Source organism: Theropithecus gelada, chromosome 10 (genome assembly GCF_003255815.1).
Source record: "Theropithecus gelada isolate Dixy chromosome 10, Tgel_1.0, whole genome shotgun sequence".
NCBI classification, from domain to species: Eukaryota; Metazoa; Chordata; class Mammalia; order Primates; family Cercopithecidae; genus Theropithecus; species Theropithecus gelada.
The window spans coordinates 69,658,713-69,676,467 of NC_037678.1; the positions used below are offsets into that span (position 1 = coordinate 69,658,713).

Genomic DNA, 17,755 nt, shown 5'->3' on the forward strand with positions numbered 1-17,755 from the left:
AGGGACAGACAGAACCTGGAGACTGCATGTAGGGAACTGGCCTTAGGTACACAAAGAGTTTGCTGTGTTTGGCTGAAAGTTGCAGCTCAAGAGAAGTTGTTTAATGCAAGAGGGCAGGTCTATACAGCCTGTAGGAGCAGTCTGCTCCCCCTGGGGGTTGGACAGAGGAAGGAGTGGGGAGGTGAGGGAAGAGGGTGGAGGAAGGGAGGAGGAAGGGATAGGGCAGAAGTGAGGGAGGGAGACCCAGGCACTCAGGAAAGATAAAACAGCCCAGCTGGGCAGTCTAGCTTGTTGGTGATTACTAAGTATGGTTTTGTCTCAGTTTCCCCAGTGACTTGAGATAAGAAGTTCGCCTGAGCAGTGAGCTGGCCCACTTTCAGGCCTCCCAGTGGTCCTGCCTCAGCTCTGGTAGAAGAGTTCACTGGATATCACCACGTAGCCCTGAAGGGCAAAGGAAACGATGGACCAGGTCAGAGGGTCAGAGGAGGCACAGGCACAGGCAGGACCCCAGCCGCCCCCATAGCCTGGCTCTGAGTTCTGCTCTGCCATTCTTGTTTTGGTTTGTGAGGAGAGTCCTTTGCCTCTCTGGGCTTCAGTTTCCCAGTCTGTCACTTTGGGGGTAGTAACAGGCTCCACCTCACAAGGGCACTGTGAGGAGGCAGTGAGACCCCCCAGGAAGGCACTGGTTGCTGCTCCGATGGTGGATATCATTGATGCTTTATGAATGGGAGCGCAGAACCATGGAGCATCTTCTCCAAGTCCAAATCTCTCCAGCAGAGTCAGGCACGCCCCCCCCCCACTAGCTCCCCTATGCTCCACTCCACTGCAGGAGCATTCTGGAGGGCTGCCGATCATTCATTCATTCATTCATTCATTCAGTAAATCTTCATCAAGCCTCTACTACAAGCCAAGTTCTGTGGCAGGTGCTGGGAACCAGCAGAGAAAAAGCCAGACCCAGTTCCTGCCACAATGTAGCTCATAGTGTAGGGCTATGTGGTCCAATAAGGCAACCACAATTGGCGGCTATGGCTAATTAGTCCTATGGCTAATTAAACTGAAATTCATTAAAATGAAATAAAATAAAAAATTCAGGTCCACAGTTGCACTAGCCACACTTCAGTGCTCAGTAGCCACATGCACCTGTGACTGATCATGGCTGCTGCTTTGGACAGTACAAACTTCCATCCTTGCAGAAAGTTCCATCGGACAGTACTGGACTAGGGACTTGTCACCTCTGACCCAGTGGCTGGGTCAAGGGCCAAGGTGGGTCAGCCACTAACCGTGCCTGTTCTGGGAAGTCCTAGGGAAATTCCCACATAGCCCTGCTCCTCTGTGTGTCAATTGTTCCTTCTCGTGGGGGCGGATCACCCAAGTGCCTTGAGACAGTAGTTCTTAAGGAACAAGGGCATCCTCCCTGGAATTACATCAGCAGGTCACACTCATGGGGTATGAACAGCACCTGAGACATTGGGCTTGAGAGACCTGGGTTCAGCTTTCTGTCTTACGCGTGTCTTGTTGAGTGAATTTCCTTTTATATCCCAGGTAAGATCTCACCCTGGGCAGTGTTATGACTGAATCGCACCCTGGGCCCATGATTTCAGATCCAGGGAAAGCAATTTTAGAAAGTTCAGGAAGTTCCCTACTCCCACCCAGCCTGCACAGTTTGTCTACAAAGCAGATGGGGTCTCACTGTCGTCTGCCCCAGATACCAAAGGGGTCGTGCCCATCCCAGGGCACAGGATCGTGGGATAAGTGAAAGCCCGAGTTTCCCGAGTGTGGCCTGGTATGATATTTTATGAGGACTAAAGGAAGAATGAAACCTTCGACCCAGGGTCTCTTGGCATCCTGGACTTTTCATTTCATTGCAGTTAAGGATTCATGGGACGGTTTTTGCGGCAGCAGGTGGGGAGGGAGAGAGGTGACCCCCACCTCACTCAGTCCCTCTGAGTGAAGAAGATCCCTCTGGTCACACCCAAAGGCTCTCACCTCATAGACAAAGATCTCAGGGGCGACATATTGGAGGTTGACCACGCCGGGGAGGGCAATTCCCATGGCCAAGAGAGCTGCAGGCGAGAAAGAAGAAAGGAGCCAGCCTATGCTGAAGCCCTCATATGCATCACGGCACTGAGTCCTCACAGGCACCTGGGAGATAGATGCCATTATTTTTACACCCATTTTACAGAAGGGGAAGCTGGGGCTCAGAGAGAAAAAGGAACTTGGTGAAGATCACACAGCTGCTACACAGATATGTGCCAAGGGGCATGCACACATGGGCTGCTAGACTCCAGAGGCCCCCTCTCACCCTCTGAGCCTGGAAAGTGGGAAGGGGGCTGGGATTGCACACTGAGCAGATGTGGGGTACAGAGGGGGCCAGAGGGGCCCTGATGGGGTGGAGGGCAGAGCTTACCATTGAGATGGTCCAGCAGGGGCTTCTCAAACACGGTGCCCATCAGTGCGCGCACCTGATCTGCCTGTGGCCACGGAGCCAGGGAGATGAGCCCGTCCCAGCCGAGGGGCCAGGAGAGATGGACAGTAAGGCACATACATAAATACACACAGAGACAGACAGATAGACAATGGATGGGTGGCAAAGGCTGAGGCAGGGGGAGGAGGGCAGATCATCCATGTCCTGGGTTCAAGTGGGGCCCAGCAACACTTCCGGGGCTGGCTCTGCCTCCGCAGGATCACACCCAGCGGCAGCGCTCACCGGATGGGAGGCTGAGGGACAGCACTGACTGTGGACACTCATGCACTGTGTGACCCACAGATGGACTGGCCAGCAGACTGCCTGACACAGATGACCGACAGACAGACAGACTGACAGCTGGGCAGAAGGGGGGCATGTTGATGGCATGCCAGCTGACAAGTGGATGTATGGTGGCCGATGACCCAGTCACATCACCTGGCTGAAAGGACAGCTAACATTCATTGTCCAACTGGCCGATGGACTCTTGGGTTGAGGGCTGGGTGACAGAACATCGACTGCCAGGCAGAGTGTCAGGCAGACGGACTGACTGGCCACTGTCCCCAAGCAGCCCGGGGAAGCCTGACCATAGTGGCAGACACAAGCACACGGGTCCGCACACACACACAGACATGGCTTCCCCAGGCTCAAGGCATGCCCCACCCAGGAGGGGGGTCTCTAGAGGCCACAGCCCCACACTCACATCAATGAAGCCCACGTTGGAGGAGGCCACCGTGAGCTGGACATCCCTGAAAGAGAAGCAGGAGAATTCAGGACAGGGTCTGGCACCTCCCCACCCCCAGGCTCCCTGGCTGACACCGTGACCCGGGGTAGTGGTGGACCCATTGCACACAAGAACACACTGAGGCTGCTGGGTCCAGGTGGGCTCGCTTACCCCAGCACAGACGTGGTCCCCTGAAGCTTCACCTTGGACACAGAGAGCTGGAGGCTCAAGTTCACTACCTGGGCATATGGGGAGAGCAGGGTCAGAGGGCACAGAGGCATGAGGGGGGCACCTGCTACCCAGCCTTCCACCCATCCCCCGACTCATTCAGGCAGCAGGTGGCTGTGAAGCCCCACTATGCGCCAGGCCCCACGCTGAACGCTGGAAACAACACAGTGTGAACAAGACAGACCAGCTCCCTGCCCTGGGAACGAGCCGCCAGCTGTGGGAGACGGGGTCCGTAAACACAGTAACCAGAAGCCATCCTTTCAGAGAGTGGCAGGGGCCACAAACACAGAGAGGAGGTGCCGAGAAGGCTGAAGGGACCTTCTTACTCAGGGTGGGCCAGCAAGGCTGCAACATTTAAGCTGAGACCTGGAAGAGGAGGGGGAGCTGGCCATGCCAAGAGCCAGGGTGGGAGAGTCCTAGGTCAAGGGCTCAGCACATGCAAAGGTCCCGGGGCAGGAGTGTCCTGACATGTTCAAGGAACAGCGAAGACACTAGTGTGAGTAGAGCAAAGACGAGGGGACAGCACAGCAGGGAGGGAGGTCTCCGTGACAGTTGCCCGCCTTCCGGCCAGCCCCACCACACTCACCACATCCAGGGAGAAGAGGGACTGGAAAGCCGAGTTGGAGGCTGCGGCCAGGACCTCCACGAAGGGCTGCAGCCGCAGGGTGGCGTTGTTGGTGTGGAGCACGGCCACAGGTGTGGTACCCAGCCGCACCTTGAGCACCACGGGCATGGGCTCGGGGAACTGGCGGGCCACCTGGGGAGGCAGAGGCAGAGGAGGCCTTGCTGGGGCAGCGGCTGGCAGGCTCTCTGGTCAGTCACTCCTCCAATGCTGATTGGGCCACCATGGTGCCGCATGTGACTGGGCACAGAGGTGGGTCCCCCACAGGCTGCTGGACCAGACGAGGGGTTGGGTCTCCCCGAGGAGGTGACCCTGAGCTTGGTCTTGAAGAAGGATAAGGGAAAGCGGGGAGAAAGACCTTCCAAACAGCAGACACTGCTCAAGTGAAGGCCCGGAGAGACAGAGTGTGATGTCTGGGCAGAAGGTGGAGCCTCCCCAAGATGGAGGAGTAGGTTTAAGGACAGATGCTGAACTTCACTTGGGACAGATAAGACCCAGCAGAGATCCCATGACCCGGAGAACCCCAACCCCGTCCCCTGTCTCAACCCCTGGAATGATCAGAAATATCACCGACCTCCGGGATGAGCCAGCCCAGTGCAGAGGTGTTCAGCAGGTTGTCATCCGACCTCTGAAATCAGCCCCCCAGGCCACAACAGGTTTTAGGGCAGCTGCTCCCAAGATAGATCACCACTGTCCCCCCCCGAGCAATCGCTCCCCATAGCCCCTGTTTAATCCTTCCAGCAGCCACCCTGTGGCGCCAACTCTAGCAGTCCCACCCACCCACAATATGGCCTCTGGGGGGTCTCCCTAGGCTGGGCCACAGGGAGCTCTTGCCCCACAGGCCCTGGGCTGCAGGTCGGGCCCTCACCAGCTGCCCTGTGATGTCCAGGTTGAGGGCGCCGGACTTCTGCAGCAGCAGGAGAGCAGAGTCAAACAGGTGCTGGGAGAGGCCCACAGTGGCCATGGAGCCCTCAGTGCCCACATGCCTTGGCAACACAAAAGGGGTGGCATCCGTGGGCAGGATGATGGGCTTGCCCAGCAGGAAGAGAACAGCCTGTGGGGGTAGGAGGGGGAAATGGGAGAAAAGCAGCAGGGCCTCAGCAGGGAGGTGGCTCCATGGCAGCACCTGGGCTCCTAGATGCCACTCCCTGCCCCCCCACCCCCTGCAAGATGCCATATGTCTAGCTCACACTTTTGCCCGTGTGGCGTGCCCCCGGCTGGGACACTGTTCCAGCTCCTCCTCTCATTTCCCACTCCCCCGCTCCTTTAGGAATCTTCTGGAACACCAAGGACTCCAGGGGCAGCAAGCCCCCAGTTCTGGGCTGGCCAGGAGGCACTTACATTGACTTCCAGGGAAATGTAGTCACTGGTGACAGTGGGCACACTGACCATGGAATAGCGGATCTGGGACTCAGGACCCACGGGGTTGAGGCCTTCATGAAACCAGGGTGGAGAAGAAAAGATGACATATTTAGCACTGCTCACCAATGTATCATCTATCCAGAAAAGTTTATTTATTGTCTGATTATCCTGATTAGCCAGAGCCAGGCCACAAAATTAGCCGAGCAAGCCTCTGAATAAGCAAATTTAAGTGGCAAAGTGCACACGGCCAGGATTAAGCTACTCACAGCCTGCTGACTCTTAGTTTAGACACAATTCTAACAGGTATGGTTTCTGCTTTTCCCCTCGGTGGAAGACTAGTGACTCCAAGTTAGAAGGAAGGAGAAGGGCCCAGTTCAGGCACAAATATCCTCTGACAAAGGTGAGAAGCAACCACAGAAAAAGAAGAGAGCTCTCACTTATCAAGGTCCAGACATTGGACTTACAGTATCTCATTCAATCCTCGTTACAATCCTGTAGGGTTATTTTATACACATGCATGCACACACGCACACACAGTCTGGTGAGGTTCGGTCTTGCCCAGGAGTGTAATACCTGGTCAGTCTGACCCCAAAGCTATGCTCTCCCCACCTCATCACACTGTCTCCTATGGGAACTCCAAGGGCACACCCCACTGGAGCCAGTTATGCAAGATCACAGAAGTCCAGCTTCCCTAACAGACCCTCCGAGCAGCCTTCAGGGAGGCACAGCTCAGAGCCCAACTCCTCTGAGCCTCAGAATACTCTTGCAGGGAAGTTTCAAAGGGCAAGGCCGGGCACAGTGGCTCACGCCTGTGATCCCAGCACTTTGGGAGGCCGAGGCAAGAGTTGATCTTTGGAATGAGGATTCTAGATTCTAGAATGATTCTAGATTGTAAGTGTCAATGGTCCTTGGATTCTCCAATGTTAAGACTCATGATTTCAAAATTGTATTTTTTTTTCAGCTTTTTTGATCTAAGATATGCAGATTCTAGAATCAAAGACTTGGTTTTGGTTCCAGAATTTGGAGATTCCCAGATTTCATGAATAATTATACTGTTTTGGGAGCTCACAATTCAGTCACCCTACAACTGACCCTCCTAGAGGTCGATCGTGATCCAGAGTGGAACCTTTGGAGGGTCCTAGGGGCTCCAGGGGGTCCCAGAGGCCCCACCCCCCTCCCCTGGCTCCCAGATCTTACCAATTAAAGTGCCCAGGTGGACATTGACGCCCTGCACCAGGTTGGAGATGCTCAGGCACAGCTGTGGTAAGACAGAGAGAAGGAGGCTGGGGTTAGGGCAGCCCTCAGGCTGGAGGGCACAAGGCTGGGAGGGGTCTAGAGTCCCTGTCTAAAAGCCTCCCCAACCTGTACGCCATGCCTGGAACCCCTTCCTCCACCGGCCAGTGGGCATCTCCTAGGACCCCTTCCAGGCACCGAAGAAACAGAGGAGAAGCAGCCCAAAGGCTGATGGCAGTGTGAGCATAGGTCCCCAGGCACGAAGAAAGAACAGGGGCCGTGGAGCTCAGCAGTGGTGGTCACAGCTGGGCTTGAGCAACTGAGGCAGGGAGTCTGCTGCAACGGGGCTCAGAGCTCACTCTTGGAGCTCAGCTGGTGGGAGGGTGGTGCCCACGCAGGGGCAGGCAGTGATCAGCAAGCCAGACCAGCCAAGCTTCAGATGCCAGGCCAGGGAGCTACAGAGGTTTCCCCTGGGCACCATGGGCAGCCAGATAAGTATATTATGCTGGGATCCGTGTGATAGAAGATGGGGGCAGAGGAGGAACTGCAAGGCCAGGGGCACTCACAGCCTCAACCAGGCAAGAGCTGGCGGCGCAGGGCGAGGTCAAGAGGAAGAGGAGAGGGTGGGTCTTCTTTCCTGCAGTGCTGCCTGAAGCCCCTTGCCCAGAAGAGGCTGGCTATGAGGGCAGCAGGGGGACTACAAGGAGAGGAAGAGGCTGGACCAACAGGCAAAGTCAAGCTGTCCACTTGGGCATCCCATAGGACTCTCAAGAGGAGCTGCCCCACCTTCGCCCCTCGAGCCTCGGTTTTCTCATCTGTAAGGTGGGCATGCTGCAGTCGCCCTCTGGGGGGCGTGGGGTGGCACGCAGAAGGTTGACTTTGTCTCTACTACTGCCCCTTAAAGCAGTAAGTGGGGTTGGGATGGGATAGGGCAGGGAGAAAATGAGCTCCCCCTGGGCAGTGGGACCCTAGCCCCTGGGCTACCCTCTCTCACCAAGTCAGCTCCATGCAGACAATGACAAGAGCTAAGACAGCAATAATAATAGCAGCACCCACTCTGTCAACCACTGTCCCGAACTCTTCTGAAATGTTAATGCATTTTGTGCCTGCAATCGCCCCACGAAGGAGGGGTTTTGTCTCTTTCAGTACAGATGTGGAACCAGAAGCAGAGACAGTGCACATCTGGAAAGGACAGGGACCCATCCAGGCTACAGCTGGCCCCATGCCCACACCCTCCTTCACTCTCGTTCTGTCTTCTTTTCACACACCACAGGCCCATGAACCCCACTCCATCCACCCTCTGGCATGAAATTGGAGCTGTCCCAAGAGGATGAACCTCCCTCTCCTCCAACCCCATAAACTCTGCCCTCATTTGTATCTCCCCATCACTCCCCTGGACCCTGGCACCAGCCTCTTCCCTGCCTTCATGGGGACCATGAAGGGGCTTCTTTTTTTTTAATCCCAAGCAAAGTACCCGCTGCCTGAAATCCCACTCTTTCTTCACTGTGCCTTCTTGGTGAAGCCATGCCCTCCTTTCTGAGAAATCTGCAAGCCCTTTACCTTGTTACTCAAGACAGCTTTAATGTGCTTCTGCAGCAGGACCAGCAGTGCGTGGGAGGTGCTGAGGGGAAAACAGAGAAAGAGTTCCTGGGCCCCCAAACATATTAGGTCCCGTCGCTCAGCACAGTCGCGTGTCTGGGAAGAGAAGTCTCTGTCCTCAGCCAGGAGGTCCATCAATCCCATTCGACGCCCTGCCACCTGCCACACACAGTGCTGGCATAATTGGCCCCACAGATAAGGAAATTGAGTCTCAAAAGAGAGGGTCATTTATCTCAAGGTTTGGAAATGGCCAAGAATGTGGCAAGTGAGACCGGGAGGGCGTTGCAAAAGCCAGACGTGGCCATGACCTTGGCCAGCTGGCTTCGTGGCCACTCTAAGCCTAGTGAAGGTTGGGTTAGGGGCTAGAGCTGGGATCCTGGGTCTGCTTCATGCTTTGGGTCCAATTTTCTGTGACACACCTAACAAAATACCTTCCTGGCTCTGGGCCTCCGTTTCCCCTTTAAACAACTCAACAGTGCTCCATAGGCACCAATGGTTCCTTGATTTGCAAAAATGTCGATCCAAGCCACAGCCCAACCTCGCTGAACCAGCTCCCTGGGGAGGTAGGAGGGTGGCGTCTGTGTTTCCAAAGCCTCTTGGCTTTCATCTCCCCTTCAATAAGCTGTAAGCATCCCTTGCCTGGGAGGACAGCGAGGGGTCACGAGTCACACATGATGATCACGGGACACAAGTGTGAATGGGTTTATACAGCCACACCCCTCTCTGGGGAAAAAGCTCAGTCTTGATGCAAACATTGCATTCTTCTAAGCCTCCAAGATGCTCAACACCTCAGCAAGTCCTGCTCACATTGGGAAGGTACAGACATCATCTAGGGGGATTTGCAAGCCATGGGATTAGTCAGGCTGCCTGGGCTTGAATCTGGCTACACCATTTGTCAGCTGGTGGTCTTAGGCAAGTCACTTAACTGCTCTGGGCCTCCGTTTGCTCTCCTGTAAAATGCAGGAAATACTTAACACCTACCTGGTAGGATACTGTGAGGATCAAACGAAATGATCCACCAAAAGGGCCTGGAACAGTGCTCAGCACACACAGGTGCTCTGGAGGCGGGAGCTGCGGTCAGCCTTTATGCAGAAGGGAGCCGCCACCTGCGAGAGCTCGCTCTTGGCGGGTCCCGCCCCTGCCTGGCTTCCATCTCTGTAAGGAGGGGTGGGTCTCCGAGGTCCTAACAGCCAGTCTGATCCACCCAAAATCTCTCCCCAAAGAATGTGCTAATAGCTAGTGTGTGTTGTCAAGTGGTGGAAGGGAATGGAAAGTGTATTGTCAAGGAGATGGAAAGATCCCAGGTTCTGGCTGCTCACTTGCTGTGTGACCTCAGGCATGCCTCTCCCCCTCTCCGAGCCTCAGTGTACTCCATCATAAAACAAACACAATAATGGGGGCCTCTCAGGCCCTTGTGGCCATTGGTTAAAGTCCTGAGTGGGCAGCTCAGGAAACAGCAGCACAGCTTTGGCATCCAGGATTCCTGTGGCCCTGCCCTCACCAGGCACCCACCTGTTACTACCATCAAACTCGTTGGCGTGGCCTGAGAATGAAGAGCAGGTAGAGATGCTGACCACAGGGGTCCTGATGGAGCTCTGGGTCACACGGGTGTCAGCCAGCAGTTCCACAGGCAGAGTCAGCTCCAGGGGCTCTGCGGCGCTGCAGGGAGGACAGTCCTGAGTCCAAGCAGCACCGCCCAGCAGAGCCTACCGTGACTGACAAGAGATCTTACAAACTCCCCAGCCCCTGCCTGCCCTCCACTTGGCCCAGGCAGGCCCCCCGCTCCCAGACTGAGATGGCCCTACCTGGGGCAGGCCCACAGCCCCCGGCCCCAAGACTCCACTTGGGGTCATGGACGTTGCAGCAGTGGGTGTGAGCACTGGCTGTCCGGAGCCTCTCACTGTGAGACCTTGGGCCAGCCATTTACCATGCTGAGCCTCAGTTTCCTCTTCTGCAAAATGGACATAAGGTTGGTGGGACCTATGTCGCAGGGCTGTGCTGAGCTTCCTGTGAGATAATCACAGAGCCTGGCCCACAGGAAGCATGCATAAAATCATAGTGTCAGGGTAGAGGAGCAAGATAATAGACCCCTCTGACTGCACAGCTCACGGTGTGAAAATTAAATACAGTAACATATAAGATGCCAGGCACACAAAAATAACTCTGATCATTATGCTTATTGAGCGTCTCTCACATGCCTTGCCCTGGGAAAGGGAGGACAGTCATTATAACCACAGCAATGAACCCATTGGCACTCTGCAGAAGTTCATCCCGTTTTACAGATGAGGGAGCTGAGGGCTAAACAAGTGAAGTGACTCTGCCCAGTTGCAGAGCTGTTGAGCAGGGTTCTCAGAAATGCTCTCACTATCTTGCTCCCCTCCAAGGGTGAGGGGAGACAGAGCACTGGACAGGGAGTCAAGAGGCCTGGATGAGAGTCCTGGAGGAGCTGCTACCCCCCATCCCCTCACTGTGCCCCCTCAAAGCATCCCTGAAACCCTTCTCACCCCCTAACAAGGAGATCCGCTCACCGAAACACCTTGAAAGTAAAATTAGCTGCTGCCAGCAGGCGCACTCCGAAACCAGCAATGAATTTCAGGTGGAGGCGGGGCACATGGACATTCAGAATCCGGATCCTGCAGGATAGTAATCAAGATGACGGGATGGCCCCCATTAAACCATGGGATCAACTCTGAGCTGGGTGCTCTGAGTCATACCCACACGATGTTATAAAGAAGGGCTTTCTGACAATTGGAACCATGAGGTGAGGGGGAGGTGGTGAGTTCTCCATCACCACGGGGCATGCAAACCAAGGTTGGACACCAGCTGGTAGGGAGAACATGCAGAGGGGGCCCCCGCTTTGGGTAGAACTTGGGTGAGATGATTGCTCAGGTTTTTGACAGTTTCTGACACCTGCCTGGAAAATTGGAAAGGTTGGAAAAGAAAAACTTCGGGAACCACAGAAGGCAGAAATCCTCTCTCTGGGATCCTAGTCAATGTCTGCAGCTCGTAGCCTACAGCAACAGAAACGCCCCCACTTCAAAGCTCCAAGCACTCTCCAGCTAACCTGTGATGTCTTTTATTTCCTAAATGAAAGTCATTTCTGCACAGTACAGTTCAGGTCCCCTGTACAGAAGCTGCTTCTGTACACGCAACAATCCTGGGTTCGATCCTGTGTCTACAAATGAGAACCATGGGTGCTGTTTTCAAACAGCCATGTGGTGTCCATTGTGTGGCCAGACCACAAGTGATTTAGGCATCTTTGGTCGTTGGGTCTTTATGTCCAGTTCTCTACCTTTATTAACCGTGCCATGAACTGCATTTCAGCTCTACCTAAGGGATCTCAAACTAGTGGCCCCCAAGCCAGATGTGTTTTTGTTTTGTTTTGTTTTTTTAACCACCCACCCACTATTCCAGGGTCTTAAAGTCTTAAATGTTTTTTGTTTGTTTGTTTGCTTGTGTTTGTTTGTTTTGAGATGGAGTTTCTCTCTTGTCGCCCAGGCTGGAGTGCAATGGCACGATCTCGGCTCACTATAACCTCTGCCTCCCAGGTTCAAGAGATTCTCCCACCTCAGCTTCCCAAGTAGCTGGAATTACAGGCACCCGCCACCACGCCCAGCTAATTTTTGTATTTTTAGTTGAGATGGGGTTTCACCATGTTAGCCAGGCTGGTCTTGAACTCCTGACTTCAGGTGATCCACCCGCCTCAGCCTCCCAAAGTGCTGGGATTACAGGTGTGGGCCACCAAGCCTGGCCTTTAAATGTTTTTTAATTAGTTGCTATCTTTCCAAATTTGATGGATTCTAGATGTATATTTTCCCTTGGAAACCCAAAGATCCGACAGTAGTGAGCCCGAGTTCCTATGTGGAAGGCAGCTGTTGACCAGCCCTGGGGGTGTCTAAGTTTGCGATGCTCCACCTCCCTGTGTCTTCAGTCTCTGCATTAAGCAGGGTGGCGTGGAGGTAAGGGAGGCTCAGATTCGTGTCTAAATTCAGTGTCCAGTTTCTAGAAACAGAGGGTCCTGCCAGCCCTGGGGACCCAGGAGCCAGTCTTAGCCTCTGAGGGCAGAAATTCACTAATTCAGAGGCACCAGGCCCCGGCATCTCCACCTTGAGTCCGTCTCTTAAATCATCTTGTAACCACTCACCTGGTGGGAGGGAGCACTCCCCTTCAGTGAAGAGTGCTCATCTGGTGGACTGGAACACTTTGCCCCGTGGATAGGAGCACCTGCCCAGCAGGCAGGAACACATACCCAGTGGACTGAAGCACCCACCTGGCAAGCAGGAACACTCCACTTGGTGGCAGGAGCACCTTCTCTGGACAAGGGGAGCACTCACCTGGTCGGCTGAAGCACCTCTCCACTCCAGTCCAGGAAATGCGGGACAGTGACCTGCAGGGCCCGCTGTAGAGGGGCTTTCCCAATTTCAGACACTGTGGGGCCAGGGTAGACTGAGGTCAGGGTGCCCTCGAGAACCACCAAGTAGCAAGAACACACTGCCTGCCATCTACCCTGCACCTTGGGCAGAGGGTACTCAGACTGGAAGGGGTAGACTTGCTCCAAGCATGTGCGGAGGGCAGCTGACTCCCCATGAGCCCACCTTGGGTGTGCCACTCGCACCAGGCCTTCTCCACCTGGGCATGGCCTCCTTCCCCCACTCTGCCTCTCAAAATCCTGCTGATTCACCCCATCCTTCAAAAGCAACAAAATCCTTTGCCTCTTGCAAGGTTTCAATCAGATCCCACCTCCTCTAGGAGCCTTCCCTAAGTTCCCAAGCAGAAGGAGCATCTCCCAGTCATCCCTGGCCTGCTGCGGAGGCACCCATGGGAGCAGGGGGGACATCCCTTAGGAGGGGAGGGGACAGCCTCACCTGGAGGCTGAGGACTCAAGAGTCTCTTAGATCCTAGGTTCAAACCCCAGTGCTCACTGCTACTCACTGCCTCTGTGGCTACTCTGTGCCTCAGTTTCCCCATCTATACATTTGCAATGATTCTAATGTTATCTGTCACGTAGGATCATTGTAAACACTCAGTGCACAGCAAATGCTAGCTACTACCATTGCTATTTATTTTTGTAATAATAGCAGCGATCACTTATGTCATGATCCTGTAGTGTCAGGTCCTGTTCTGAGTGCTCTACTTTTCCTACTATCATGCCCAGTTTACAGAGAGGTGAGGGCACCTGGCCGGGGGAAGCTGGCTTTGGACAAGGGACCTGGTTCCCGAGCCTCTGGGCATCCTCACTCACCTGTGCTGCTGGGCCCCAGAGAGGTGCTAATTAAACGGAAGTTGAATTAAAATAAGAGGTAATGCTGGAAGTGAGCTTCAGATGAGGAGTCAAGAGGACTGCCCACTGCTCAGACTCACTGTGGGAACTCGGGAAGTCCCTGCACCTCTCTGGGTCTTAGTCTCCCCCAACAAGAAGCATAAAGGCGCCGGTTTCCACGTTTCCCAGCACCCCTCTCCCACCTAACCATCTGCAGCTGAGCTGGGACTCACACCCAGACCTCAGACTCCATCTACAGTGCTCCTTTGACACAGGGTTTGAACTCTGGGGCTTGCAGGATGGGGTGGGGAGGACACTGGAAGTAGCCACTAAGCCCAGCCTGGGGAGCAATGCATCCAGCTTGGGCCTCCAGCCGGATTTCTGCCAAGAACAAACACAGGCAGGCAAGCGGGGGAGGGCTCCTGGGAACACAGGAGGCTTGCACAGGATAGGCAGAGGGCAGGAAGGCAGCAGAGGGAGCGGACCTCATGGCCCTACCTGCGGGCATCCATGAATGGCTCCATGTCACGCTCTGGCACGGATCACTGACCCTTTTCATTGCCTGCCCATCAGCCCGGATACAAGGTCCCGGAAGGCTGCGTGTACCCAGGGGTGGGGGAACCCTGCTACTTCCCTGAGCCCCTGCTTCGTGTCCTGGGCCACTGAAAGTCCCATCTACTGTCTGACCTGACTTTCTCACACGATCATCTGTGTTTGGCCTTGGGGGAAACAGCTTCTGATCTCCGGCTTTGGTGGGAAACCAAATTCTCACCGAGAGGCAGCTGAAGGTGAATAAACATGTTTGTGCTGGCGTCCTGGACCTTGGCAATGTCTGTGCCTCCCTGGGCCTAAGTTTCCTCATTGTGCCCTCCGTAGGGGATTGGGGCAAGACTTGGAAGGATCTAGCAGCAAAGCCATAAGACAGAGCCCTCACACAAGTGGGACCCAGAGAGCAGATGGTTCTCTCAAACGGAGCTCAGAAGGGCTATACTTTAGAACACTCCCTGCATCACGGTGCTGGACAGATCTCTCCCAAGCACACGTGTGTGTGCACACGCCACATACGCAAACCTGAACACCCAGGGTGCACATCCATACCTGTGCACACACATCCAGGCAGCGTCATGGGCTTGCACCCTCCCTGACACTTAAGTACACACGTGGGCACAGCTCTATGAAATTTCAAACTCATAAGTAGACACACACAGGTAAAAACAGCCCCTCAAACTGACCTATGCCCACATCACTAAAGCACGTGAGCAGATCATGTGTGCACACTTGCACACTGGCCACGTGACGTACTCCCCCTCACGCATTTATGTAATAAGCATTTGTTGAGCAGCGCCGTGTGTCCGGCACTGTCTGGGTGCCAGGTACACAATTTCCGATTAAAATCTGGGTCCTCATGGGGCTTTTGAGTTCACGGATGAGCACACACACTTAGGACTGCGCACGCATGTACCGGCTCGCAGGCACTCGCTGGGTGGCACACCCCCTTACCGTAGCTCAATGCTGCCTTGTTGAGTCGGACCACGGTGCCTGGCGTGGAGGCACTGACCACAGGCAGCAGCAGTGCCAGCAGCAGGCCCAGCCTACACGCCCAAGCCATGGCTGCCCTGGCCGCTGGCCACAGGATCTGTGGGCTGGGGTAGAAACGAGCATCAGGGAGCTCAGCCAGAACAGCCCACCCCTGAGCCGCCCGAAGCCCGCTCCAGCCTGGAGGGAACAAGCCCTGACTGGTGATCCCAGCCCTACCCCAGGCCCACAGACATCGTTTTTGCATCTCTGCGTTGGTAACCATCACCCTGCCTTGCTTGCTTCTTCAGGAATCATGGGAGAGTCCTTTCTGGAAATGACCTCCAATGCCCAGAGAAGAAATGGTCTTGCCTAGGGCCACACAGTGGACTGGGACCAGGTGCAGGACCCAAGCCATGGCAGAGAAGGATGGTGAGCCTCCCAAATGGGGAGACTGAGGGTAGTTTCCTGTCCTAAGAAGAGACCCAGGACTGTGTCACCTGATGCTGGAGCCCAGCCCAGTGTGACAGCCCAGCCTGGTGTCCAGCTGTCCAAACTCAGCCAGGGGAAGATCCAGGGTGGCTCCTGTCCTCATCCCCTCCTGGCCAGGTGAGAAATGGCCTAAGAGTAGGCCTCTCACATGGCCCCCATCCACTCCTGACGCAGTCTGGCCAAGTAGGCAGATCTGTGTCTGACTCAGGGAGAGGGAGCCAGGCAGGAATGAGGGACTGCTGCTCAGGTGGGTCAGCTGAGACCCAGGATGGTGGCACTTGCCCAGGTCCCACAGCAAGGCCAGGGATGGAAGGACCCTTCTGCAGAGGGTGGCTGGAAGTAGCATCCCCATTGAACAGATAAAGAAGCTGAGACTCCTCGGAGGTGGAGTACCAGCCCAACCCCGTGCCTACCTCAGGTGGTTCCTGAGACAGGTGAACTCTCAGCCCCAGGGTAGCCCTCCTCTGCCCCAGGAAGGCAGATGCAGAGGCTACTTTATAAGGCTCCCAATGTGCAGGGTCCACTGGGAAGGGACCCAGGGAGCGGCAAGTTTGCTTGTGGTTGCAAGTGTTTTCCCTGCAAACATGGCCTTTGCCAAAGTGTCTCATCCCACATGTGTGCTGGGGCTGCCACGTAGCCAGTAGCCGGGCCCAGCTCCCAACCACTACAAGCCCCTGGGGCTAGGCAGCTATGGCCTTAGGGGCCAGGAGATCTCTGGAAGGAAAGCCGCTTCTAGGAGGGTACCCTTATGCCCAGCCAAGGCCTGGGAGGATGGGGCCCATGAGGACCCCACCCCCCCCCCATAGGCAGGGGGATGGCTACAATGACCCCTCAAGCCTGGTACCTCCAAGCTCTCTCAGAAACATGACCCTTTTAGGAGGGGCAGAAGGCTACCTGAGCACCATTGTCATTCATTGCCAGCCCTGACCCTGTCACATATTCACACACTGAGTGCTGACCCCAGTTACCGAGCTCTGACCCTGATCACATGCTGAGCCCTGATCCCAGTGACAAACTGAGCCCTAACTCAGTAGGGAACAGAAGAGAAAGTGTGCATGACCCATCCCCGCAGCTTAACACCCCAGCCCCTCTCCAAATGCACATTCCAGTCACAATGGATTCGTCCACCGTCTCTTTCTACATTACAAACGCCAGCCTCTGCCTTGACTATATGGGATCTAAGGAACTGTGTGTGCCCATGAAGGAATTTGTACATGCACGTGTGTGGATGAGGATTGTGTGTGTTGATACATGTGTGTGGTTGTGTGTGCATAGTCACATGTACACATGTGCAGGGAAAATGTGTGCTCTTAAGTGTGGGTGTGGACATGAAATGGGCGCGTTGGTGTCTTTGTTTATGGTGTTACGTGTCTATTCACACAATCCGACAGGACCACAGAAGTGGGGAGTTCTGTGTACATGTATGCATGTGTGGGCTTGGCCTACTGAGTGTTTGTGGGTCTGTGAGTGTGTGGTGTTAGGTGCATGTGTGTATGTGAGTGGACTGTTTCCTGGGATGGGGAGGTACATATATGTCTGTGCATACACGTGGGCACAGCAGGTGATGGCCTTGCCATTTTTCTTCATTGGCACAGGATGCCTTGGGGCCTTTCCCCAACTCCAGGGCACTCCTTGACTCCCACTGACCCCACACCAGCTCAAATATCAGGCCCAGCTCCTAGGCCCACCCTGTGCTAGGCCCCCACCAGTGCCTACAAAGCTGACCACAGACACCATCAAGCCCTCCCCTGAGCAGCTGGAGCTCACTTGAACCAGCCCTGCCTCCCAATCAGTGCTCCCCTGCCCCTATTCTAGAGGCAAAGAGGAACGAGAAGAGCCTGCTGTGAGCTCCCTGACACCCTGCTCCTGGCCTTGGTCTGTCCACCAGTGCATAAGACAGGGCCCTCCTGCACCCTCACCATAGCCGATGATGCAAACAGCAGACTCAATGGACAGAGGTGCAAATATTGACCAAAGCCGCTCTTGGTGTTTGCTCTTGGCCTGGACACTTCCTTTTCCTAAATATTTCCAGCACAGGAGCCATCTGGCTGACAGCCAGTAGACATAAAAGAGGGAGACTCTCACCAGCCCATCTCAGATCTCAACCAGCTCCCTACAGCAATGGTAAGTACCATTTGGTGAGCACCTGCCATATGCAGAATGTTCTGCCAGCCACTTTGCCTGCATCTACAGGGATGGGAGCTGGTTCTGCTCAGCCCTGTTTCCAGCACCTGGACCATACTAGCATGCATAAAT

The 17,755-nt window shown here is 54.9% G+C and overlaps 1 protein-coding gene across 1 annotated transcript; it reads right to left on the reverse strand.

The window, feature by feature from the left end:
- Positions 1 to 73: 73 nt before the first annotated feature.
- BPIFB2 (BPI fold containing family B member 2) lies at positions 74 to 16,095 on the reverse strand. Its single transcript, XM_025399720.1, has 16 exons — positions 15,913 to 16,095; positions 14,993 to 15,135; positions 12,567 to 12,660; positions 10,761 to 10,865; positions 9,745 to 9,891; positions 8,194 to 8,254; positions 6,598 to 6,658; positions 5,380 to 5,471; positions 4,907 to 5,092; positions 4,613 to 4,666; positions 4,003 to 4,173; positions 3,360 to 3,427; positions 3,168 to 3,213; positions 2,408 to 2,471; positions 1,987 to 2,063; positions 74 to 441 (listed from the first exon to the last, which is right to left on the reverse strand). Exons 2-16 carry the CDS (start codon positions 15,099 to 15,101, stop codon positions 400 to 402), a joined length of 1,377 nt encoding a protein of 458 aa, XP_025255505.1. The 5' UTR covers positions 15,102 to 15,135; positions 15,913 to 16,095; the 3' UTR covers positions 74 to 399.
- Between the last annotated feature and the right edge of the window lie 1,660 nt (positions 16,096 to 17,755).

Bases quoted from the DNA above. Each gene is read 5' to 3' on its own strand.
- BPIFB2 (XM_025399720.1), bottom strand. From the start codon at position 15,101: ATGGCTTGGGCGTGTAGGCTGGGCCTGCTGCTGGCACTGCTGCTGCCT. The intron at 5,093-5,379 runs GTAAGTGCCTCC...CTACCCCCACAG, and splicing joins ACATTTCCCTGGAAGTCAAT to GCTGTTCTCTTCCTGCTGGG. The intron at 2,472-3,167 runs GTGAGTGTGGGG...CCGTGGCCACAG, and splicing joins CCAACGTGGGCTTCATTGAT to GCAGATCAGGTGCGCGCACT.